The sequence below is a fragment of the Medicago sativa genome, chromosome 7 (genome assembly GCF_051527215.1).
Source record: "Medicago sativa cultivar Bolivia chromosome 7, Bolivia_mono, whole genome shotgun sequence".
In the NCBI taxonomy this organism is placed as follows: Eukaryota; Viridiplantae; Streptophyta; class Magnoliopsida; order Fabales; family Fabaceae; genus Medicago; species Medicago sativa.
In genome coordinates, this window is record NC_140755.1 from 51,264,964 (window position 1) to 51,291,592 (window position 26,629).

Genomic DNA, 26,629 nt, shown 5'->3' on the forward strand with positions numbered 1-26,629 from the left:
GTATTTTGAAGTTTCGGACTAGGGAGAATGGTTGATGATAAATCTTATAGATACATTCTTGTGCAATGATAATCCATGGTGTTTGATGTTTGGAGTAGTGTTAGAAAATATATGGTGGAGACGGAATCAGGTGGTTTTCCAAGCTTGTATGATGGATAATAAGAATTTGTTTTGTAAGATAAAAATGGTTAGCACTACCATTAATTCCACATTTACTCCAGTTGCTTGTCTTCATGATGTTGACAGTACTCAAGATTTTGCTATTCATTGGGAGTTGTAGAAAATTGGATATATTGCTTTGAATATTGATGGTGATGTAACAAGAACATGTGATTTCGCGTCTTGTGGTGAAATTCTTCGAGATGATGCTGGTAAATTTATTTGTGCTTTTACAGCTAAGATTTGACCTTGCTCGGGGCTTGAAGCTTAGCTTTGGGAAATTTTTCATGGTTTGAAAATTTCGTGGAGTATAGGATTTAGGCTATTTAGGTGTTTGTCGATTCTTCCCTTGCAATTAATTTTCTCAATGATGGGTGTCCTACTATCCATATTCAAAGGACGCTCATAAGCAATATCCATGGGATTATGATCATTTAGGCTTAAACTCTAGGACTCATGTCTACTGTGAAGTTAACCAGCTTGCAGATGGACTCGCTAAATATGTTTGAGTTTGGATACAAGTCTCAAGATTTTTGAATTGTCTTCAATTTTTATTTTGAATATTTTGTTGGCGGATGCCGCTTGTATTGTGTTTTCTAAATTTTTTTAGTTTCTTGTTTGTGGCTTAACCCCTTTTATTCAAAAAAAAAAATCTAAGACTTTTAAAATTAGCAAATATGATGTGAAAGAGAGAAGAAGAAATGATATAGAGATGGCACATTTACAAAAATAATGAAAACCATTTTTGCCATTTTTATTATTTTAAAAAAATGCACAAAATCAACACAAATTTAAAGAAATGCAAACATAAAATATTTTCAAAAAGTAAAAGAGATCTTAGTTTTTTTTCCTTTTAAGAAAATATTTTTGTTTGGGCATTGAGTCCTAAGTAGACCCATATACAAATAATTAATATATTTTTGTCATGTTAACCATTTGATTTTTATGGAAAGAAACCCTGAAAATCTAAAATTCGGTCGTGATAGAAATATATCCTGATTAAGAACTGTCGTATTCAGCAATCAAACTTGAATTCTTTTAAAGAATTTGTGGAGTTCACTAACCAATTTAGATCAATTATTTGATTATAATTGATTCTTTATTCCTTCCTAGTTAATCTTAACGTGGACCCATATTAAATATTTAATTCGTCCTTTGGTCCAGTTTCCATCACCAATCAGACTAACAACAACTCATAATCTCAAAAGCCATGGAATTTCTCTTAAAAAAAATAACCATGAATTTTTAATTCTAGTCAAAACAACAATGATTTTTCAGCTGATCTTCTGTTCTAATAGGTTAAACATTTTTAGTGTAGTTTTTTTGGCACCTGATCACCGTGAATGAACTTGAAAGATCAAATTAAGCTGTAAAGAATGTATAGGTGGAATAATTTTGTTATCTGTTCTGTTGGTAAATGTGGCTGATGTAGCCAAAATTATAGTTATTACAAAGACCACAATTTATAACCATTACTGAAGAAATAATTTAATTTCCAATTGACAACCACTTTGTCCTTCTTTACACATGGAATATGGAACTTGATTGTGAAATGTGTCGACCATGCAATACAATGACCACAAAAAATGAAAAAGCAAATTAAGGAAACAAACAATAGACACCTAACTAGAAACATCAAAATCAAAATAACTTTATCAAATTAGAAAAATATTATTTTTTCCTAAATCTCACCAATCTTTTCCATTTGACTAGCCAAGTGTGAGAGTGTCTGTATTGAAGAACCATCTTTGACATTCAATGCCTTAGCAGCAGAATCTCTTAAAATCTTCATTCTATCACGCATTCCCTTACCTTCTTCCCCTTCCATTACACACTTAATCACCTTTGCAATTTTATCCTTTTCTACAATATCATCATCTCCAAATTTCAACCTTATTGCCACTTTAAGATCATTACTTAACATAACAGCATTCATTGCTTGTTCTGCAAATAAAGGCCAAGCTACTATTGGGACCCCCTCTTGCATACTCTCCAAAACTGAATTCCAGCCACAATGACTTAAAAATCCACCAACTGAATTTTGCTTAAGTATTTGAACTTGTGGTGCCCATGATGGTAAAATAAAACCTTTTTCTTTTGTTCTTTCCAAAAACCCTTTTGGTAAAAATTTCAAAGGGTCTTCATTTGTACCTTCAAGGTAAGCAGCACTAACTGAATCACTTGGTGCTCTCACAACCCATATGAATCTTTGACCACTCAATTCCAAACCAAAAGCTAGCTCATTGATTTGTGTTTGAGAAAGTGTTCCACCACTTCCAAAAGAAACATACAAAACAGAATTTTGTGGTTGTTTTTTCAACCATTTCAAACATTCAAATTCATCACCAACATCATTGTTACTTGACCCTATTTGTGTAATGGGTCCCACAGGAAAATAACCAATTTTTCCATGACCCTTTTGATTCAATTCTTTAATAGCACTTGATTCCAATTCAAAGAAGCTGTTAATCAAGATTCCATCAACAAAATGCATACTTTTTGCACGTTCAAGAAACATTTTGTAACCTTCATGTGATCTAGCTTTAGTTGCTGCTGGAAGATCAATACCATTGATTGGTACACACCCTTGTAAATTTATAGGTTCTTGTAAATCTTTGAATTCACATGAAACCTCTTCATCAAGTTTTGGCAAATGTAAAAAAAGTGAAAGTACAAAAGATGAACAAGGAAAGTAAAGGTAAGACAAAGAATTGAACTCTTTTGCAAAATCCAGTGCTTCAAATGCAAAAGGATCAGCAATTATAGCAACTAATGGTGTTTTTGAAGTTAAGGATTCTAAGGCTTGATGAATTGATGGTAGAGAGCGTGTCATTGTGAGTTGAATTAGAACTCCTGGGTGTACTCCTTGAGGTAAGTCTTGTTTGTTAATTGGTGAAAGAAAAATAGAGTTTATGTTTGGTGGAATTGTTTGAAGATATGCTTTTGATGAATCTGGTGGTGAACCAAGTGAGGGAATGATGCAAGTGACATGAAAATTTGGATGGTTTGTGACTAATCTTTTGGTGAATTCTACTATTGGGACTAAGTGGCTAAAACCAGGACTTGGAATAACAGCTATGTGAGTTGTTTTTGCCATTGGAATGGACTATAATAGGTGTTTAACTCAAACGTTGTAGTTATCTATATATAAGGGTGCTACACAATTTCAGGATGTTTTAAGAAGCAAAAGTTGTCTTCTCTTTGTGCGTTTTTTAGTGTTACATATGTAATAAAGAGTACATGCATGGTGATGTAAGTGCATATGCAATTAAACATCATATAAATAAACACTTATAGAGTCCACATGCATGTGAACTTGTTGCTAACGATACTTCCGTGTAGGAGGCTGCTGCGTCTCAATATTATAGAATTTAAAAGGAATGATTATTGCTTTCACTTCTTTTTATATTTTAAGCTTAACTTAGTTGGTAAGGACAATGCATAATATATGCAAGGTTCCGGGTTCGAACCTGGTAAACACCAAAAAAAGAATGCTTTCACTTTGTACCAACAAATTAAAAATAAAAAGTATTCGAAGTCTTTAGTATTGGGAGGCTGTATTCTTTCGAATAATAATAATTTTGGTTAACTTGAGCTTTTTTCTCTCCAAAGGTCCCTATCCTTTTCTGTCCTTTAGTGGGAGCTTGATGTCCGATTGATTATCCTTAATCTAATCGAATTGTGTTGTTTTGCGTTGTGTTATTAGATCTGATCTTGTCTCTTCTTTCTTATTGATTTCGTGGGATTTGGTCAAAGGAGGAGTTATCAATATTATCAGCTTTTGTCTCGAGATCTTTTGTGATCTGTGTGTTATTATGAGGCGTGATGTTTTCTTACCTACTTTAGGTATAGAATCATTTGTTTGTCTTTCTAAGTTAAGTAGTTACATTCCTAAGTCAACAATAGGAAACAGGTTGTATCTTGGTCTTTATGGGATTTATTCCATTGAGTTAATTTTGAATATCTCCTTTTTATTAGCCAAGATCTGGATGTTTTTGCTAAGTGCAATAGGCGTGTCATATATAGGGTACTGGTATGGGCAGTGTGTTCTTCACCATTACATGAACATACTAGCGCTGACTATATCCCTTTTTTCTCTCAACATCCTTTTAACCCAAAAAATGGAGAATTTGAATATCAATGGCGACAACAGCGCTTCTAGCTCCTTGCCACAACCAACACAGGCAGAGCTATTGGATCTATGTCTCGTTGGTAGAGTGGTGGTCAATAAGCCAATCTTTTTGGCTACCCTTGAGGAAAGACTCGGTCCTATGTGGGACCCAAAACATAAAATGACGCTGATCCCGATGGATAACAACAAGTTTATGGTCCAGCTTTATCAAAAAGGAGATCTTACTAGAATTCTTGATGGCAGCCCCTGGTTGTTAGATAACAACATGGTAATTTTGAAGAAAGTTGCGGTTGGAGAGGACCCCTTGACGATGCCAATGAACACCACAGAGATCTGGGCTCAAGTTCATCAGTTACCGTTCGGCTTTATGGATGCTAAAATTGGTGCATTAGTCGAAAGTCATATCGGAAGGATGGTCAAGTATGACGAGGAAAACAACTATGGTCCGTGGAGGAGATTTATGCGAGTTCGAGTTGAAATTGCCTTGGAGGAGCCGCTGCAACAAAGTCTCGTGATTGAACGGGAAGTAGGTGAGGATATCAAACTTGTTTTTAAATATGAGAAATTAGGCAAATTCTGTTTTGTCTGTGGGGCTATAGGCCATACGGAGAATTTTTGCAGTGACAAATTTGAGACTAGCTCTGCCAGTAGTGAGAGAAAATGGGGGGCTTACCTCCGTGCTGAAAATTCTTCTTCTGGTAGTGGTAACAAGGTGGCGAGTAGATGGATAGTCGACGGCCGGAGTAAGAATTCTGGTGGTCGGAATGACGAAGGTTCATCCATTAATGGCTTTCAAAGCAATAATTTACCGGTCATTGATGGTAATTCAAGTCATAAATTTTATGGTCGTATTAAAGTTGGTATTGATGTCCAATCAAGAGCTTTAAAATTTTTCAAATTCATGGAATGTCAACGCTCGGATGGAACGGGGCTGGTGAGGTGGTGGACAGAAATTGATCCAACTGAGGAGATTAATGGTGGGTCCCAGAAAAAAGAGGTCTCAACAAAGAAGAAGGTTTTTGCTCCGAACCTCACAAAGTCGGATCAAGTTAATCAAGCTTTAGCGGAAGGGTTGACGGAGAAGGACAAATTTCTGTATGAAAATGGGGGAGGTGCAGAAGCACTTTGGAAGCTAATAGACTTGGAGGCCCAACAAAAAATGCAAGCCCACAAAATTCTATGGTGGGGGATAGCCAGAGGGGCCCACGTGGGGCCAAAGGAAAGGAACAAGAGGAACAGCAGGTGGTCCCACCAGGGGACAAACGCGGAGAACAAGGACAAATTGTCCTCTTTGGCTCTTCCCAACAGGTGGCCCCCACGCAGCAATCATCACAGCATTTAGTGTTCAATCAAAAGATGTCTGGCGCGGATTACAGGAAGCTTTTTGCCAAAGATTCCGTGCCAATCAATGCTATTTTCAAGAATAATAATGCTGTCATAAAAGTGCAGAAAGTGGACCAGTTTCAAAATTTGATGCCAATAGGTCATGATGAGCAATCAGTTATGTCCCCTGTCTTTAAAGCTGGTGGGGACCGCGCAGCTTTTGACTCAGCAAAAGACAAAAGCGGCCTACCGAGCCGAGCCAAGCCGCCCAGAAAAGACAAAGCCGTTGCAGCTGTCCAGTCTTATGGGAAGCCGTGCAGGCAAGTTGTGGTGCGCAGCCCTGTGCAGCCAGACTCCTTCATGGCTAGTGCACGTGGGGCCAGCAGAGCAGGTGGGCCTCTATATGAAAATGGGCCTAAAAAGAGGTCCAGAACTGAAATTGTTGATGAAGGTGACCAAGGAAAGGAGGTGCAGCAAGCAGGGTCTGTTTTTAATAATCCGGTTTTTGAAAAGAATGAAACGGCGGCCAATGAGTATTGTAGCATGGAATTGCCGAGGCTTGGGAAACCTGCGTGTAATTCCTAAAATCAAATTCCTTGTTCGGTATTATAAACCGGATATCTTTTTTCTTTCAGAAACTATTGTTCAAGTTAATAAAATCGAGGAATTTCGTTATTTATTGGGTTATGATTCTTGTTTTGCACCTGTTAGAAATAGTAGAGGAGGAGGTATTGCCTTGTTTTGGCGAAACACAGTTAATTGTAGTATTGTTAATTATTCTGCTAATCACATAAGTGCTAAAATTGAAGAAGAAAGTCGTGGGACTTGGATATTCACAGGATTTTATGGATATCCAGAAGTCAATAAAAGAAGAGACTCTTGGAATTTTATTCGTGGTCTGGCTAGACAAATTACCTTACCTTGGTGTTTGATGGGGGACTTTAATGATATCCTTCATTCCGATGAGAAGAAAGGGAGGGCTACTAGACCTAATTGGCTCATTAGGGGATTTCGACAAGCCGTGCAAGATGCTGGCCTTGTCGATGTTCATATGGAGGGTTATCCATTCACCTGGTTTAAAAGCCTGGGTACCCCTCGTGCTGTTGAAGAAAAATTGGATAGGGCTCTCGCAACAAATTCTTGGATGCAGATGTTTCCTAATGCTAAGTTGGAAAGTCTTGTTGCTCCATCTTCTGATCACTTCCCTATTTTGTTGGATAAAATCCCGGTGGCACGTTCACATAGTAGTAAAAGAACCTTCAAATTCGAAAATGCTTGGAGAATTGAAGATGGGCTAAATGATGTTGTTCGCAATAGTTGGATGAGGAATGCAGGAACTAATGTTATCAATAAATTGTCGGCATGTGCTGAAGAGTTGACACATTGGAGCAAATCTCATTGCAATAAACTCCAAGTTGATATCGAAAATTGTCGAAGACAACTTAGCAGAAATCGTGGTGCTAATGGAATCCAGGATGAAGTCCAATTTGATAATTTGAGGCAAAAACTAAATCATCTTCTTGTACAAGAAGATATGTACTGGCGATAGAGAGCCAAAACTCATTGGTACCGTGATGGAGATCTGAATACAAAATTCTTTCATGCTGCAGCTACCTCCAGAAAGAAAGTCAACAAAATTCTTTCTCTTGAATCTGATGAAGGAATCCGTATTACAGATGATTCAGGAATGCGAGCAATCGCGAAGAATCACTTTGATGAGTTGTTTGAAGGACATGAAAGTGTTCGCTCTCCAGTGATCAATATGCTAAATCAGGTGGTTGATGAAGATGACAATGCTCAACTAACAGCTCCCTTTTACAGAGAAGAATTTAAAGAAGCAATGTTTGCCATGCAGCCTGACAAGTGTCCGGGACCTGATGGTTTTAATCCTGGTTTTTATCAACATTTCTGGTCAGTGTGTAGTGATGATATCTTTCACGAGTGCTGTCAGTGGATGAATGAAGGTCAATTTCCCCCAACCTTGAATTCAACAAATATCGCTCTTATTCCAAAAGGTACATAACAAAAAACTATGAAGGACTGGAGACCCATAGCTTTGTGTAATGTTCTTTATAAGTTGTTGTCTAAAGTTTTGGCAAATCGGCTAAAGAAAATTTTACACAAATGTATTGCCGATTTACAGTCAGCTTTTGTACCTGGTAGGTCCATTATGGATAATGCGTTAGTGGCTATTGAACTGGTCCATTATATGAAGACAAAGACGAAGGGCAACGAGAAAAGTGTTGCACTAAAATTAGATATCAGCAAAGCGTATGACAGAATTGATTGGTCTTACCTCAAAGATGTTATGTACAAGATGGGGTTTTCTGGAAAGTGGATCCATTGGATTATGATGTGTGTAGAAACAGTTGATTATTCTGTCATTATGAACAAAGAGATGGTAGGACCTATCATTCCAGGATGTGGGTTACGGCAAGGAGATCCGTTGTCACCTTACTTATTTATTCTTTGTACTGAAGGTTTATCGGCATTAATCAGAAATGCAGAAGCTAGAGGGGTTCTTCAAGGTGTACGTGTTTGTCGTATAGCTCCGAGGGTATCCCATCTGCTTTTTGCTGATGATTGTTTCTTGTTCTTTCAAGCAAAGGAAAGTCAGGCAATTGTGATGAAGCAGATTCTTAATCAGTATGAGGAAGCGTCTGGTCAAGCTATTAGCCTTCCTAAATCTGAAATTTTCTACAGTAGAAATGTTCAAGAACTGCTTCAACAATCTATCACCAACATCTTAGGAGTACGTGCTGTCTTAGGAACCGGCAAGTATCTTGGTCTACCATCTATGGTAGGTCGTAGCAAAAAGGCGACTTTTGGTTTCATTAAGGATAGGGTGTGGCAGAAAATAAGTAGCTGGAGCAGTAAGTGTCTGTCCAAAGCAGGAAGAGAGGTTATGATCAAATCAGTCCTTCAAGCAATCCCATCATATGTTATGAGTATATTCAGGTTACCAAACTCACTACTGGATGAAATTGAAAAGATGATGAACGCTTTCTGGTGGGGTCATGGAGGTACAAGTAACAAAGGGTTGCATTGGTTATCCTGGGAAAAACTTTCTGTTCACAAAAATCATGGAGGAATGGGTTTCAAAGACCTGGCGGCTTTTAAAGTAGCAATGCTTGGTAAACAAGGATGGCAACTTCAAACGAATACAAATAGCCTTGTTTCAAGAATTTTCAAAGCTCGTTATTACCCGAATAGCAGTTACCTGGATGCTAAATTGGGGCACAACCCAAGTTTTGTCTGGCGTAGTATCTTTAGTGCCAAAGTGGTTGTTTGACAAGGTGCACGATGGAAGATTGGTTCTGGTTTTAATATTTCTATTGTTAATGAGCCTTGGATTGGGTCAGGATCTAGTATCCCTCCGGTTGGTTCTGACATGATGGCCCTTCAACCTTATTTTGTGGGGCATCTTATTGATCAAAATGAGAAAGTCTGGAACGAACAGTTGGTCCATCAGATTTTTGCAAGTGAAACAGCCCAAAATATTTTGAACACTCCTCTTCATCAGCAGGTTCAGATGGATAACTTGGTATGGAAGGGGGAGAAGAACGGGTGTTATTCTGCCAGAAGTACGCATCGTATTTGCATTGAAGACGTCATAAACAATGATCACTTGCGAAAACCAGGGTATTGGAGTGGAATCTGGAGGTTAAAAGTACCTCCTAAAGTCAAGAATTTGGTGTGGAGAATCTGCGGAGATTACTTTCCAACACGGGTGAAACCGCGTAGCAGGGGGATTAACTGTCCGTCAAATTGTGTCATGTGTGAAGACCCTCATGAGGATAGCTACCATATTTTCTTTCACTGCCAGGCAGCCATTGATGTCTGGCTTGCAGCAAATTTGTGGCACTTGATTTCCCCATCTCTGAACGAGTTTGATAACACTTCGGATATTATTTTTAACTTATTACAGGAATTATCCTCATCACAGATTGAAATTATCGTCACCATAATGTGGAGCATCTGGAAAGCCAGAAATCTCAAGTTGTGGCAACAGGTGTAAGACTCGAGTATTACAGCTTTGGAAAGAGCTACACACTTGTTAGAAGGATGGAGGAATGCGAATTGTAAGCAACATCCGACTAGTCAGAGTACCCTACCTAGTGCGCAAAGTACTTTACATCAAAATGGGGATGTGAATCTCAAATGTAGGAAACCCAGTAGGGGAAGATACAAATGTAATATTGATGCCTCTTTTTCAAATACTAACAATAAGGTAGGATTTGGAATGTGCATCCGAGACTCAGATGGGAATCATGTCCCTTCTAAAACAATGTGGATTACTCCAGTTTGTTCAGTCGATGTTGGGGAGGCACTGGGTTTATATCATGCAATTCAGTGGATACAAGAGCTTCAACTAACAAATGTTGACTTTGAGGTTGACTCAAAAAGAGTAGCCGATTATTTCAACAAAGGTCGTGGAGATGTCACCGAATTTGGTTCTATCATGGATAGTAGCATCCAATTATGTAGAAATCATTTAACAAACTCTCATGTCGAGTTTACTAGGAGGCAAGCGAATGAGGCTGCACATGTGTTAGCTAAGGCAGCCACATCTAGTACTAGCTTCCATGTCTTTGATGTTATTCCAGCATGTATTACTACTTTAATTCTTAATGAAATGATATAAGTTGTTTTCTCTCAAAAAAAGTAGTGAGGGATTAAGACTACTTATGGTTAGAGGATTAATTATTGTCTCTTGAGTATGAAAAAACTCCGGTTGAAATGAGAGAACCTACCATAAATACCTCATATGTTCGTCCATGGAGAAGATAAGTGTTAGATTACAATTATTTTCCACAACATCTATCGACTCGTTTTACAAGTTATCTAACACATAAACCCTCAATTATTTGTAAATATAAGATATATTGCAAAATTATGTCATAAAACTAGTACATCATAGTCCCCATAGCTTTTTGTAGGGGTTGGACAAAATTACATTGATACCTAACATTGCAACACAAGTACACTCGCTGAAAGCCAAGCCATAGCACTTAGAAGATGTTTTATCTTGGTTTTCGGGTGTCAAACATCGATTACGTTTGAACCTTTTTAACCTTTGATATCTCCTTTTTTTTTGGGGAGGGAAAAAATAAGCAAAACCCTTGAGAATCGAGGTCCGGGAGTTGTTTTCGCTACAGGAAGGTGTTAGGCACCCATAACGACTATAGTAACCTATAGGAACCGTCTTTACTTTCTATGCGCGCGCTTTATTTTTAAATGCTATTTGAAAAATGATATTTACACCTAAGGTTTTACTAAGTGAAGAATTGGAGGGAGAAGAAAGCGTTTGAATTTTTATTTTATTTGAATTGAAGGAATTTTGATTCCTTGCCTACGTACCCTTTTAAGGGATCAAATCCACCGTAGTTCTCTTCCAAAAAATGTTTTTTTTTTTTTTTTTTGTATTTGTTGGTTGATTTTAAGTTTGAAAATTGGAATTTTGAAGAATGAGAGAGAGAGGCCTCAAGGGCATAAGATTGTGAAATTGTGAGGTTGAATTAGTTATTTTGCAAAAGAAAGTCAAAGTATGATTAAAATTCATTAAGATTTTATTTAAGGAAAGAAAGGGAAAATTCAATGGGATTTGATCCCAAGGTTTATTTAGAAAATTATTTGAGTGATATTGTTCATATTTATTTGGAAAATGATTTTTTTTCTAAGTGTAAATCATAGGCATTCATCTAAACATTCAATCCTAAACATACATCTATACATGCATAACCTAAGCATATATCTAAAGATATCTATGTGATGTGTGTGCATGTGTCGGTGCTTGTGTCGGTGTACATCATTAGAGTCCATTATCCTTTACATCATTGGCCTAGATACATTCTATGGTCTTGCAAGAATTTAAAATTGCATGAAGTAAAATACAAAGTTCCTAAGTCTTTACATTCTAAGTATTGCATGAATTGTAAAATGCAAGAAAATAAGGGCTAAGAATGTGAGAGGGAGGATGAAATGTTTATGAAATGAATGGAACACAATGAAATTGTTAGTAGCATAAGGTGTAATATGGTAAAAGTAAAGCAAGAGAAACACTATACCAAGAACATAGAGATCAACACAAGATAATGCAAAATATAGCTAAAAAACCCACTTCAAAAATACAAGGATCCTATGGCCTATGATTCTCATAATTCACCACATTTTTAAAGGCATAAACTCAAATTTTAGAATGAGAATCAAGACAACATGATGAACTTGACATTTTTAAAGTGAATTTAGACATATATGCATTATTTATTCACAAACATAACTTGCAAACCAAGCAATTAAGCAAAGTTCACACACATGCAGCAAAAGCACATACAAACAGTAGTCAAAGCTTCACAAAATCATATGGTAATAGATCACAAACATTTATCAATAAATTGGAACTAGAATCAAGCAATTTTCACAAGTTTTTAATACAAAACATCACAAAATTAGCAAGAAAATCACCACATTATTTTTATCAATTTTTTAATATGCAGAATCATCACAAAAATATCACAAAATTAACAAGAAACGCACATGAGAAATTTTAGAATTTTTAAGGGATTTTTAGACTCAAGAACATATAAAAACTTCACAAATTTTAACAAAAATAGTAAACAATTAGCAAGAAAATACCACACATTTTTTAACCAAGATTTAACACATAACAACATCACAAAAATGTCAAGAAAATGATCAAGAACACATAGAAATTTTTTTCAGAAATTTTATAGTACTAAAATAAGCATGCAGGGGTTCAAACAGCAAGCAAACAAGTGCATATAGCAAAAAAAACAAAAAAACGAAAAAAAAACAGGAAGCCTAGGCCCAAACCCAAGGGAAACGGGTTCTGGATCTGTAGGGAAGCAACAGAGGCCACTGGATTGATCCAATTGGATCAAACCCTAGATCTAATGGCCAGGACGCAAAACCAGTGGCCCAAGACTGAACCAGGCCGGTTCAACTGCTTATATAAATGCCTATGGACCGGTTCACTTCATTCTTTTCTTTCACTTCTCTCTCTTCTCTTCTTCTAGTGAGAGAAGCTCTCACTTCTTTCTTCCTTTCCGTCGTCTTCTCCGCCGTACCTGAACCCTTTTTCTGAAAATTTTTCATCGTTGTGTTTGTCTTTGACTCCTCTTCATGATTCTTAAACTTGTTTTTCGAAATAAGGCCTAGATGTGAACAGATCTACGCTTGAATCTTACGTTCCTGGGGTTTCAAATCTTTTTCTAATCTTCTTGAAACTGAACCCTAATCTAACCTATTTTCTTCACTGGTTCTGGATTTGAACTCTGTTTTCGAAAATAAACGGTGAATCTTTGAAGATTGGTGTTCTTAGGGTTTCGTTTCAAACTTTCTGAATCCTTTCGAAGTTTTCGCTTCGATTCACCGTTTATTTGTACTCACAAGTCTTCGATGATGATTAAAACGAAAAGACGAGGAGATTTGATGAGTTTACCTGGAAATTCAAGTGAGAAGACGAAGAAAATCTTCGTGAGTCCTCTCTGATGTGTCTGGTAGATGATTTGTTGTTGTGAATTGAAAGACGAACCGGTGAACTTCCTCTTCTTCTTCTCTGATTCGAATCCTTTTGATCCTTCTTCTTCTCTTCCCAAAAACCCTTCGTGATCGTGCTTGCGCTTGAATTGCGAAGTTACGAATTCTATGATGAAGATTCTTGATGAATCTCTGAGAATTTGTGTAAATTCGAATCGATTTCGTACAATAATTGCTGAATTGAGCTTTGTGTTGGTGAATTTGATATGAATTTTGTGATGAATTGGTGTGGATTTGTGTTTGTTACGGTGGTTGAGATTCTGTTACGGTTGTTTTTGTGGTGGTTGAGAGTTTGTTACGGTGGCTAGGGTTTGAGCATTCAAGAGTGTTCTTGAATTTTTCTGGATTTGATTCTTTGATCTGGGAGAGAGAATTGTGAATGTGTTTATGAGTTGGCACTGTGTGATTGATCATTCTGGACACTTGTGCAGTGAATGCGCCTTTTATAGGCTGCCATGTGGCCTTGATAGCCAATGTGTGCTTGCCACGTACTCTGGACTTGCTTGGACTGAAATTTGGACTTGGGGCCTTTCTGCAATTGTGAAAATTAAAAGGGCCAATCTGCAAATAAAAAAAAAGGACTAAAAAATGAACTGGACCAAAATAGGACTATTCTGCAATAAAAAAAAAAGAAAGAGAAAAAAGACTTAAAAATAAATTCGAAACAAGAAGGACTTGAATGCAATTTTAAAAATTTGAGGACTAATATAAAAAATGAATTAAAATTTGATAATTGGAAAAAAAACTTAAAGTGAAACAAAAATAAAAAACATAAAAAGGACTAAAATGAACCAACTACTTAAATGAGGTACTTCAAAGTAACCTCTTTCTATCGAAATTTTGTGTGAAATGACCAAAATGCCCCTAGGGACTAAAACGGCTCAGAATGACTCAGATGCAATTTTAAAGTGGTTTTACCATGGAATTAAAGCAAGAGCTTATTTAGACAAATTAAAAAGACTCAGAGACAATTTTAAGCGATTAAACAGAGCCTTAACACTGGAAATGACTAAAATGCCCCTAGGGGCTAAACTGACTCAAAATGACTTCAAATGCAATTTTTGAAATGGATTTTGACATGGAATTGAAATAAAGACTTATTCAAACTATTTGAAAAGACTCAAACAATTTTTAAGGACTAAAATGAGTTTGAATGCAGGAAATGACTAAAATACCCTTTTTCATGAATTTTGCAAATAACATTGAAATAAGATGTAGAGAAATATGCAATTGATCAGAGACAAATTCAAATGACTTGAAATACAAGAAAAGAAGAGTTGAGCTAGTATTTTTAGGTCCAAAATTAGGGTATGACAGCTGCCCCTATTTAAGTTTCTTTGTCCGGAGAGTCAAGAGACGAAGTCTTTGATTTGACGGGACGAAGATACTTAAATATTAACATTTGCACTGTTTTTTGGACATAAAAATACGCTCTCAGATTTTCAAAATATGAATGCCATGCAACGTTTGGATTATGAATGCAAGACAAACGAACTGGAGTCTACAGAGCATGCCATATCACTAGGGATTTACGTAGACATTGACAGGGTAGACAAACCAGGGGATAAAAGATAGGTACAAGCTGTTCTTTGGATCGAACCTGCCACTTGACCAAGACATACAGACAAGAGATGGGTACAAGTTGTTCTTTGGATCGAACCTGCCACTTGACCGGGGATAGAAATACAAGACAAGTACAAACTGCTCTTTGGATCGAACTTGGCACTTGACCGGAGACATAGACATATAGGAAGATACAAGTTGTTCTTTGGATCGAACTTGTAGCTTGATTGAATATTCAAATAGATAAGCAGGTACAAACTGTTCTTTGGATCGAACTTGCCGTTTGGCCTGGAGACATAAACAACAGACTGATACAAGCTGTTCTTTGGATCGAACTTGCGGCTTGATCAACGCCACAACATGTAGATTGGTACAAACTGTTCTTTGGATCGAACTTGTCGTTTGACCGATAACAAAACATAAGCAGGGTACAAACTGTTCTTTGGATCGAACTTGCCGTTTGACCAGAAGCATAGGCATATAAGCAGGTACAAGCTGTTCTTTGGATCGAACTAGCCACTTGACCAATAACAAGATACAAATTGGAAGTTTGATTTGAAAAGACACAGATTGAGAGTAAGTTGACATTGATTTGACCTAAAAATAGACATGACCATTATTGTTGGCCCAAAAGCAAATTGAGAGTGGATTAACATTGACAAAGACATTGAATTGAAAGTTTGAGATTGAAAAAGGGATTGAAAATTGAGGTTAACCAGAGACATAGACATAGACATTGAATTGAGAGTTGAAATTGAATTGAATTGGAGATTGAAATTGAGTTGAATTGGAGATTGAAATTGAATTGAATTGGAAATTGAAACTGAGTTAAATTGACATTGAGATTGGATTGAAAATTGAGATTGGATTGAATTTGACAGTCGGAATTGAATTGAATTGAAATTGAGATTGCATTGCAATTGGGGATTGAGTTGAATTTGACAGTGGAGCTTGGAAATGCAGCATGTATGTGTGGTATAACAAGATTATTAAATGTATGAGCACATAAAATGTATGATTATGCATGTATGAATGCTCGGAATGCATGATTGGTTCGTAGTTTGACGGAGAAATTTCACAGAGACAGACAAAACATTGGAAGATTGGGCACGTAGTGGCTCGTGCTATAACACATTCACATGGAAATCCTCTTTGGAGAGACCGTCGTTGGAAGACGTATCAAAACCATGGCTGAGGGCAACAAAAACTTGTAGAGGAGGGACCCTTGGAAGATTCTTGGGTACAGGTCGCCGTTGTTAGGCGTGTCAGTGCTGGGTAAACATTGGATATTCGCATCTGTGGTCAATGCTTTTCATTCTTTTGTTCTTTCATTCTTTCATTTTTCAATCCCATTTTTGCCTGAACCGCCCTTTCGGGTTTTCGATTCACCGGGAATAAATTCTTTTCATTGCCCCATTTTTGCCTGAATTGCCTTCATAGGTTGTCAATCAGCGGGGTGCTCATTTTTGCCTAAGCCGCCCTTTCGGGTTTTCAACTTAGCGAGCTTTTCATTTGCATTTTTTTTCAAATTTTCATTCTGTTTTTTCATTCTTGCCATTGACCACAGATCATACTGGGGAACAACCTGCTTGTAACGTGTATTGAAATGGACATTGATATACATTTATTCATGCATGTTTCACTGGAATGTACCTTATTGCTCAGGTTTGCTTTCAAAATAGACAGAAAAAGATTTTTCAATTTTCAAAAATGTTTGTTTCAGACATTGGCATTATCAAATAGAAAGGAAACATTTTGTATACTGCATTTGAAAATAGAAAGAAAGTAGAGTTTCAAACAATAGAAAAGGCTCGAATTGATGTAGAAGAGTGAGAGTCAGCCAAAGGCATAACTCCACGGATTTACGAAGCTTGGAAAATGGTAATTTTATTGGTTGGTGATACATTGAACACGATGACCGCTACATTTCATAGAAATTTTGAATTCACAAGTACAGAAGCTTCTGATGAAGACGATCATTGACAGTTGCAGATGCCCCAAGGGGTGCTGGTAATTTGCCAGATATAGTTACTTGTCTTTTATTGTCAACCTCATTTTTGCATGAACCACCCTTTCGGGTTTTCGGCTCATCGAGGCGCTCATTTTTACCTGAGTTACGTACAATCTCAGCGAGCTTTTTCATATTCATTTTTTTGTCCCTAACTTTTGCCTGGATCGCCCTTTCGGGTTTTCGATCCACCGGGAAGCGCATTTTTGCCTAGGCCTCCCTTTTGGGTTTTCAACCTACCACGTTGTTCTTTTCTTTTTAGACAAAGTATTTCTTGACTATATCGGCATTTACAGGATTCGGAAGTTCAACACCATCCATGTGTGTAAGGATCAAAGCACCACCAGAGAAAGCCTTCTTGACAACATAAGGACCTTCATAGTTAGGTGTCCACTTGCCCCTTGGGTCGGGTTGCTGGCTTATCCTTCTTTTCAATACAAGTTTGCCTTCCTTGAATTCTCGAGGTCGAACTTTCTTGTCAAAAGCATTCTTCATTCGTACTTGATACAACTGTCCATGAGCCATAGCATCCATACGCTTTTCTTCAATCAAATTCAACTGGTCATACCGACTTTGACACCATTCAACCTCAGTTAATTTTGCTTCCATGATCACTCGAAGAGATGGAATCTCCACTTCCAGAGGGAGGACTGCTTCCATACCATATACCAAAGAGAAAGGAGTTGCCCCAGTTGAACTGCGCACTGTAGTACGGTAACCATGCAAGGCAAAAGGTAGCATCTCATGACAGTCTTTGTAAGTAGTGACCATCTTCTGAACAATCTTCTTGATATTCTTGTTAGCGGCCTCAACTGCACCATTCATCTGAGGCCTATAAGGAGAAGAGTTGTGATGTTCAATTTTGAATTCTTCACATAAAGCTTGCATAATGCTATTGTTCAGATTGGTACCGTTGTCAGTGATGATCTTGTTGGGAACACCATATCGACAGATGATGTTATTCTTGATAAATTTCACTACCACTTGCTTGGTCACGTTGGCATAGGAAGCAGCTTCAACCCACTTGGTTAAATAGTCAATTGCCACTAGAATGAAACGATGTCTGTTGGAAGCCTTTGGTTCAATTCTCCCGATCATGTCAATGCCCCACATAGAAAAAGGCCATGGGGAAGATATAACATTGAGGGCATGTGGAGGCACATGAATCTTGTCGGCATAGATTTGACATATGTGGTATCTCTTGGCATGTCTGTGGCAGTCACGCTCCATAGTTATCCAGTAATAGCCAGCTCTTAACAGTTTTCTTGACATGGCGTGACCCATAGCATGGGTCCCAAAGGTACCGTCATGTACATCATGCATCAATTTCTCAGCTTCTTGTTTATCAACACATCTCAATAAGACCATGTCATAGTTCCTCTTGTATAGGATTTCTCCGTCCAGAAGGAATCTGCTAGCCCATCTTCTCAAGGTCTTTTTATCCCTGTTGGAAGCAGCAGGTGGATATTCATGATTCTGCAAGAACTGTTTGATATTACAATACCAAGGTTTTCTGTCATTCACATTTTCATCAGCCTGATCTGGCATATTTTCAATAGTAAACACATGAGCGGGTCTATCAAGACGCTGCACTTTGATTACGGGCACATCATTCCAGTGGTTCACACGAAACATGGAAGATAACGTAGCAAGAGCATCAGCCATCTGGTTTTCATCCCGAGGGATATGGTGCAACTCAACCTTGGTGAAGTATGTCAACAGACGTCTTGCATAGTCACGGTAAGGGATCAGCTTCTCATGATGAGTCTCCCAGTCACCCTTTATCTGATTAATAACAAGTGCGGAATCTCCATAGATGTCAAGGTGCTTAATTCTCATATCAATGGCTTCTTCAATGCCCAAGATGCATGCTTTGTATTTAGCTGTGTTGTTCGTGCATTCAAAAGTTAGTCGAGCAGTGAAAGGAATGTGGTGCCCCTGCGGAGTTACAATAATGGCCCCAATTCCTTTACCGTAAGCATTGACAGCACCATCAAATACCAATCCCCATTTGCTAATGGGATCTGGCCCTTCATTGATCAGCGGTTCTTCACAGTCTTTTGCTTTCAGATACATAATCTCTTCATCAGGGAAATCAAACTTAATGGGTTGGTAATCATCAAGAGGTTGACAAGCAATATGCTCAGCAAGGATACTTCCTTTGATTGCTTTCTGAGCTTTGTACACAATATCATATTCAGACAACAACATTTGCCAACGTGCAATCTTTCCAGTAACAGCAGGCTTTTCAAAGATGTACTTGATTGGATCCATTCGGGATATCAACCAAGTTGTGTGATTCACCATATAATGACGCAAACGTTTGGCAGCCTAAGCTAAAGCACAACAAGTCTTTTCAAGCATTGTATACCGAGTCTCACAGTCGGTGAACTTCTTGCTCAGATAGTAGATAGCATGTTCTTTCTTTCCAGTTTCGTCTTGTTGACCGAGAACACAACCCACAGAATCATCTAACACTAACAGATACATAATCAAAGGCCTTCCTTCCACTGGTGGGACGAGGATAGGTGGTTCCAACAAGTATTCTTTAATGCTATCAAAAGCTTCCTGGCATTCATCATTCTATACAACAGGCTGATTCTTTCTGAGCAATTTGAAAATTGGTCCGCAGGTAGTAGTCATGTGAGATATGAATCTTTAAATATAATTCAGGCGTCCGAGGAAACCTCTGACTTGCTTTTCAGTTTGAGGGGCCGACATCTCTCTGATGGCTCGGACTTTATCAGGATCAACCTCAATGCCTCTTTGGCTGACAATGAAGCCTAGCAACTTTCCAGACCTTACACCAAATGTGCACTTGTTAGGATTCAACCGCAGCTTGTACTTTCTTAATCTTTCAAACATCTTTTTCAAATATACAACATGCTGCTCTTCATCACTTGATTTCACATCATGTCATCAACATACACTTCAATCTCTTTGTGAATCATATCATGAAACAGAGTTGTCATGCCCCTCTGATAAGTAGCACCAGCATTTATCAAGCCGAATGGCATCACTTTATAACAGAACGTTCCCCACGGGGTGATGAAGGACGTCTTTTCTCTATCTTCAGGTGACATCCGTATTTGGTTATAGCCAGAGAAACCATCCATAAAGGAGAACACTTTGGATTGAGTAGTACTGTCAACAAGCACATCAATATGAGGCAATGGGAAGTTATCTTTTGGACTGGCTTTATTCAAATCTCTGTAATCAACACACATTCGAACTTTCCCATCTTTCTTCGGGACTGGTACAATGTTGGCAATCCACTCAGGATATTCAGCTGTCATGAGGAAACCCGCATCAATTTGCTTCTGCACCTCAGCCTTGATTTTAAGAGCCATGTCTGGACGAGACCTTCTCAATTTCTGTTTGATTCTCACTTTCTGGACGAGACCTTCACTTTCTGTCTGCCGCCTTGATTCTCGCTTGTTCTCTTCAGTTCCCAGGTTGACAAACTCAATCTCTTCCTGGTGAGGCTGAATGGCTCTCCTTTCTTGCTCAAGCAGTCGAGTGATCTCATACGGTATCTCTTCATTATCTTCCTCATCTTCAGCTTCATATACAGGGAATTCAAAATTTGGAGGAACCATAGGGTCACTGTGTTCAACGGGTTTATTGTGGTTCAATCTGCATAATATGATTGGGATGATTTTAGAAAAATGTTTTTTATGCAGATTTTTGAAATTAATAAGAAAATACAGATGTTTTGGTTTTTTCTGGCATTACCATTATTTCCAAGAAAAAGGCACTAAAAAGTAAAAAAACAAAGAGTCGTGAGAAAAACGACAACTTTTATTGATAACGGCAATGCCGAAACAAACATGCCGTTACAATGATATCACTTTCGCCTTTGGCAGAGCGAAAGGATTGTTATTTTGAAAACATGAGCAACAAAACACATTACATGGAAGCATGCATGACTAAAGGAACATCAATGGCCTCCCAATTTCTCACAGTGCCTCCTGGTACAACAAATGAAGGCACATAACTACTTTCAGCAGCATCTTCAGCAATAGCATTGATAAACCCAGCACTGTAGGAAGTTCCTGTTGAAACGCCTGAGGTCGGGGAGAATCCAAGGCCCTCTTTACGCTTGTTTTCCAAAATCTGTATCACTTTGCCCCAGCCAGCAGCTTGCCCTTCTTGAATAGCTTTCTGGACGTCTTTCAATGAAGCCATACTAGTACTAGCTCTCCGGGGTTCTGCACCTTCAACAGTCAAGCCTTGAAATGACGTCCCTTCAGCGGACCCTGCTTCAACACAAGAGAAAGATGACACTTGGATAACCAGATACGCTTCTTCACCATGCACAGTGACAAGCTTACCATTCCTCACAAACTTGAGTTTCTGGTGTAGAGTAGAAGTTACTGCTCCAACATCGTGAATCCACGGTCTTCCAAGCAGACAACTGTAAGAAGCATTGATGTCCATGACCTGGAAAGTGATCTGGAATGTCTCAGGACCAATAGTAATTGGTAGATCTACCTCCCCAAGAACATCCTTGCGAGATCCATCAAAAGCCTTAACCAGATAGCTACTTCCTCTTAGAGAGAGTCCATGATGACTCAACTGTCTCAGCGTAGACTCTGGCATTACGTTTAAGGATGATCCAGTGTCCACCAGCACATTGGATATCATGTCAGACTTACAGTGCACTGAGATATGCAGAGCCAAGTTGTGGTGTTTCCCTGCTTCGGGGAGCTCATCATCACCAAACCCCAAGCTGTTGCAAGCAGTAATGTTACCCACTATTCCGTTGAACTGATCCACAGAGACTTCATGATCAACATAATCCTGTTCCAGTACCTTCATTAACACTTTCCTGTAAGCTTCTGAGCTCAAGAGCATAGACAAGATGGATATTTTTGACGGATTTTGCAGCAGCTGGTCTACAATCTTATAATCGCTCTTTTTAATAAGCCTCAGAATTTCGTCCAGATTAGACTCTTCAATAGATTGACCTGATGGGCCGGCGTTCTTGTTAATAGGAGGAGCAACTGGTGGAGTTATTGTAGCAACAGGTGTAACCACCTTCTTTTGGAACAAGGGTGGACGGACTTTTCCGCTTCTCAGAGCTGTATTTTCTCCCGCAACATTATCAACCGTAGCTGGGGATACCAGAGGCACTTCCAATCCATTCTCAATCATGGTTGCATCATACTTGTAAGGGATTGCCTTTGTAGAGGCATAAGATACCGGACCAGGTAACCTGATCACCAAAGGTTCAACATTCCTTGTCTGAGATGCACTTCCAGCGGGAGAATCATGAAACACTGGTACAATCACACAAACATCACTGGCAATCAAGTGTTTATCATCCATTAGGCCCTGTATATCGTCTTGCACCACACAACAACCCATAGGATTTTGAAGACATTCTGAACAAGAAGCATGATCGTGATTGAACAAAAAAGCTTGGCAAAGTTTGACATGTAGCGGTACCAAAGGGGTAGCAACATTACGGACATCTAAAGTGGGAGCCTCTCTAGGAACCCGAACTCCTTCGAAAGCCTCGATCATGTTAACGGTAGCATGGTTTGGAAGTGGATTGTCAAGAACATGAGGAACACTATTTTCAAAAGTCAACCGTCCTCTGTCCATCAGGTCTTTTACAATATACTTCAGAGCATAGCAACCCTCAACATCGTGGCCTTGAGCGCCCTGATGGAACTCACATGTGAGATCCTGTCGGAACCTGGGAGGCAATGGTGTAGGCGGAGGCTTGCCTGGTCTGGTGACACAGTGGCCCTTAGCAAGTAGAGTTGGGAGCAGATCAGCATACCGCATTGGTATTGGTGGAAAATAAGTCTTGGGCCGAGGACCCTGTTGTTGCTGCTGCTGCTGTTGAGCAGAAGGCTGCTGTTGTACTTGCTGAGCAATGGCATTAACGGGTACTGGTGGTTGACCCGGCGGTAGAGGATATTGCTGGTAGAATGGCGGGAAGAAAGGATGTTGAGAGTACTGCATATATTGGTAGGGCAGGGGTAACTGAGTGGCAGTTGTGGACTGGTTACCAGACACCATCCCGACTTCGGATTCTTTCTTCTTATGGTGGCCATTACCATACTTCTTAGGTGCGCTAGCTGAAGATTCTCCCTTTTCAAGAACAATGATGCCCACTCTGACAGCCTCCTCTAGACGAGTTCCCATAGTCACCATGTCGGAGAAATTATTTGGAGCAGAGACTATCATTCTTTCAACATATTCCTTTTTCAAAGTCTTCAGGAACGTCTGGGTTAGTTCTTCCTCATCAAGCCTAGGAGAAACACGGGCAGCTGCCCCTCTCCATCTTTGAGCATATTCACGGAAGGTTTCATCTGACTTCTGGGACAAACACTTAAGAGAATCCCTATTCGGCTTCAAACGGGTGTTAAACGTGTGGATATTATCTTTGCTTAAATCAGTGTACCAGTCTGCCGCATCTTCCATCAAGCTATCTTGGAAGCAGTGGATCATTAGTGCATCATTATCTGCGTATGTGGCCATCTTTCGGACGTACCGAATGACATTGCTATGTGGACAAGAAGTTCCATTGTATTTGTCAAAATCGGGCACTTCGAACTTCTTAGGAACCTCAAATCGGGATACTAGGCATAGATCACGAGCCTTAGCAGAAACACTGTTCCCACAGCTAGCTTTGACCTCGCGGAGTTCCCCAGCTAACTCTCTTAACTGTCTTCTCATAGCTTCCATTATAGGGTCTTGTCCACGCGGAGTATCAACATAAATTACCTGTTGCACAGTGTGTACAACAGGGTCGGTAACAACAGTAGTCACTTGAGGCATAGAAGTAGGTGTAGTAGCAAAAGTTGTCACGGGAATCTGCCCTTGATTGCCAGTACCAGAAATACCAGCCGCAGTGTTAGGAGCATAGAAAGCTGGGAGTCCATAAGGATGTCCATTTGGCATAACAAACCGAGCATCAGACATCACAGTAGATAGTGGGATAGATGGAATCACCTCAGTAGAAGCTGGAACAGATGTGGCTGGTTGTTCTTGTGCAACGATCATAGTGGACATAGCGTCATGAGCCTTAGCCAAGTCTTCTTTCATAGCAGCCAATTCGGCACGGAGCTGAGCATTTTCTTCTTTAAAGTTAGCCATGTTTCTTCTCTTGTACAATCTTGTTTGATGAACTCTATCTGGTTGGTAAACTTTACGAGCACGAGGCACTTTTCAGACTGCGACGGAAAGAACCAAGAGGCAATGAGCACGAGAGAAGTCTTTTGTGACCAATGAATGCACATGATGCATGAGATGTGTTAATGCATATGCAAAAAGACTCTTTTTTGTGTTATCGAAGGGTTTTAGACAAATTAGAAATTTGTAAACATTACTAAACAGTTGAAACATTAAAACCAGACAAAACAATCAGTCATCACAGAGTCTTACAAGATGATTCCCTTTGAAATGCTAAGCCAAAGGATAGACTTTGAAATGTAAAACAACATAAACAACTGGAAATAACAACGGGAAACAGAAATCCTCAAGTATAGGAAGTGGAAGCATTATCCTCAGTCTCAGATCCAGACTCATAGCTGCAGTATCGGGCATAAAAGTTACGGGCACCCCTAGCCCTCTTGGAGTCTCTCATGAGCAACTTATCCTTTTCTTCAATTTCTTTCCTAGCTTTAGCCAACTCCTTCTTCAGTGTCAACACCTCATGAGTCTTCTGTTCATCTTTCCCATCCAAAGTCACAATCAAGTTCTCAGCCTCATAGTATCTAGTCCTCCACTGATGCTTCTCTCGGCTCTCCATAGCTAGATGCTCCTGATACATCTCCTGAGTAGGTGGTAGTAGAGGCAAAGGCATGGTTGGAATAGATGCAGACACAGGCCTCATGGCGGGGTAAGGCATACCAATCCTCTCAGCTTGGTTTATCACCCACTGAGTATAGGCCTCATGAGCAATACCGGACCTTACACCCATATGCTTCACCTCTTTCTTCCGAAGCTTGGACCAAGCTTCTATGAAATCCTCTCTTATTCCTGTGGGTGCATTGGAGTAGTGGAAGAAGTAAGGAGATGTAGCAAGATTGATGGGCTTTTCTTTCATCGGGAAACCAAATTGTCGCAAGGCGAGCTCCGAGTTATAGTTGATTCCACCCCGGGTACCAAGAAGAGGTACATTAAGAAACTTCCCACCACCGAAGGTGATTTCCTTGACTCTATAAGCTGGAGTGAGCCAAACCACGTCATTAGGAGTGAGAGCCATGATCCTTTGTGAAATAGACCAATTTTCTGGATTATCATGGAAAGACTTCGGAAGGTGCGAAATAAACCACCTATAGAGAAGAGGTACACAACAAAGAATGTATCCACGACCCTTGCCGGATCGATTGTGAATAGCATGGTATGTGTCAGCTAGCAAAGTAGGAACCGGGTTCTTGGAGTGGAAGACCGTAATAGCATTCATGTCCACGAAGTCATCAAGATTTGGAAAGAGAATAAGCCCATAGATGAGGAGTGCAAGAATAGCTTCAAGAGTGTCTTGACAAGTGGTTTTGAGGTTGGCTTTCTCAAGTAGATACTTCGAAGTGAACCCTCGGATGTGAGCCTTAGTGACAAGATTCTTGGAGACATCGATGGTCTTGAGATAGAGATCTTTAGCAATAACCAATGGAGTAGGAGGATTCTCAAGTCCTGCGAAGGGTACCCCCTTAGCAATAGATAGATCCATCAAGCAAGAATAAGCCTCGAGTGTGGGTACCAACTGAAAGTCGGGAAAAGTGAAGCACCGATAGTCCCGATCATAGAATTGCACTAGAGTGTGCACAAGCTTCTCATCCACATTAGTCTGGAGAAGAGTAAGTAAAGCCCCGTAACAATGTCGAAAACCAGTCGGATCCTCGATCTTGAGTGCCAAATCTCTCAAACTAGCCAAATCCACTTCCTTGAACTTGTATGACTTAGTCCTCCCCGTTCCTACAATGTTTACAAATTCAATTGGTCTAAGTCCTTCGATAAATGCATGGAAAAAAGTTTATGCATGTGTGCATGCATGCATGATTATGTTCAAGTACGGAGAAAACATGGTGGGTTGAAATTCAAAGTCAAGGAGTCATGGGTGGACACGGTGTCCGGTGAAACTAGGGCTTTGGATAAGAGTAACCGGGTTCTAAAAAGTTCCCAAGTTGCAACCTCTCCGACGTATATCATGGTGCCACGAGACAAACAATCGCTCCATGATTATCCGTAAGAAGGTCTAACTTGAGTGTAGTATCGCGTGACGACTAAAACTCGAGACAACACTCGGTTTAGCCTCTGCACTACATCCTAGAAAATGGCCATGGATGGGTTCGGTTATCTACGGTTCATAGCGTCATAGAACAATTAGGAGTAAAGTGCCTAAACGCGACAACACGCGCCGACAACATCACCCCCAAAATGCCTCAGCTATGTGGGATTGATCGCATAATCCAATGCACGAGGCAACCCCCGGATTGAATTGTCGATTATATCCCCCCTAAATCCTAAGTTCACTCAGCCCGGGTGTAGGACTTGTGATATTCTCACCCCCACACGTTTGCAAGAATTTAAACATTTATTCACATAAGGAAGCAAGTAAAAGAAGCAAGTAAAAATGAAAGCGCAAGCGTGGAAATAAAGACTAGGCGTAACTCTCGAATTTGTCCCCAGTGAAGTCGCCAGCTGTTTTATCTTGGTTTTCGGGTGTCAAACATCGATTACGTTTGAACCTTTTTAACCTTTGATATCTCCTTTTTTCTTGGGGAGGGAAAAAATAAGCAAAACCCTTGAGAATCGAGGTCCAGGAGTTGTTTTCGCTACGGGAAGGTGTTAGGCACCCATAACGACTATAGTAACCTATAGGAACCGTCTTTACTTTCTACGCGCGCGCTTTATTTTTAAATGCT

General features: G+C 39.4%; 2 protein-coding genes and 1 pseudogene across 3 annotated transcripts; 2 read left to right on the top strand and 1 right to left on the bottom strand.

Moving 5' to 3' along the window:
• Window positions 1-1,631: 1,631 nt before the first annotated feature.
• Window positions 1,632-3,544, bottom strand: LOC146906559 (UDP-glycosyltransferase 72B1 pseudogene; annotated as a pseudogene). Its single transcript, XR_015020711.1, has one exon. The product of XR_015020711.1 is annotated as a UDP-glycosyltransferase 72B1 pseudogene (transcript).
• A 2,103-nt stretch (window positions 3,545-5,647) lies between these two features.
• LOC146906560 (uncharacterized) lies at window positions 5,648-9,632 on the top strand. Its single transcript, XM_085728876.1, has 5 exons — window positions 5,648-6,147; window positions 6,326-7,150; window positions 7,235-7,525; window positions 7,778-8,862; window positions 8,977-9,632. The coding sequence occupies exons 1-5, from the start codon at window positions 5,648-5,650 to the stop codon at window positions 9,630-9,632; spliced, it is 3,357 nt and encodes a 1,118-aa protein (XP_085585002.1).
• Window positions 9,633-9,902: 270 nt separating this feature from the next.
• Window positions 9,903-10,259, top strand: LOC146906561 (uncharacterized). The gene has a single exon (XM_085728877.1). It carries the CDS (start codon window positions 9,903-9,905, stop codon window positions 10,257-10,259), a length of 357 nt encoding a protein of 118 aa, XP_085585003.1.
• Window positions 10,260-26,629: the final 16,370 nt, after the last annotated feature.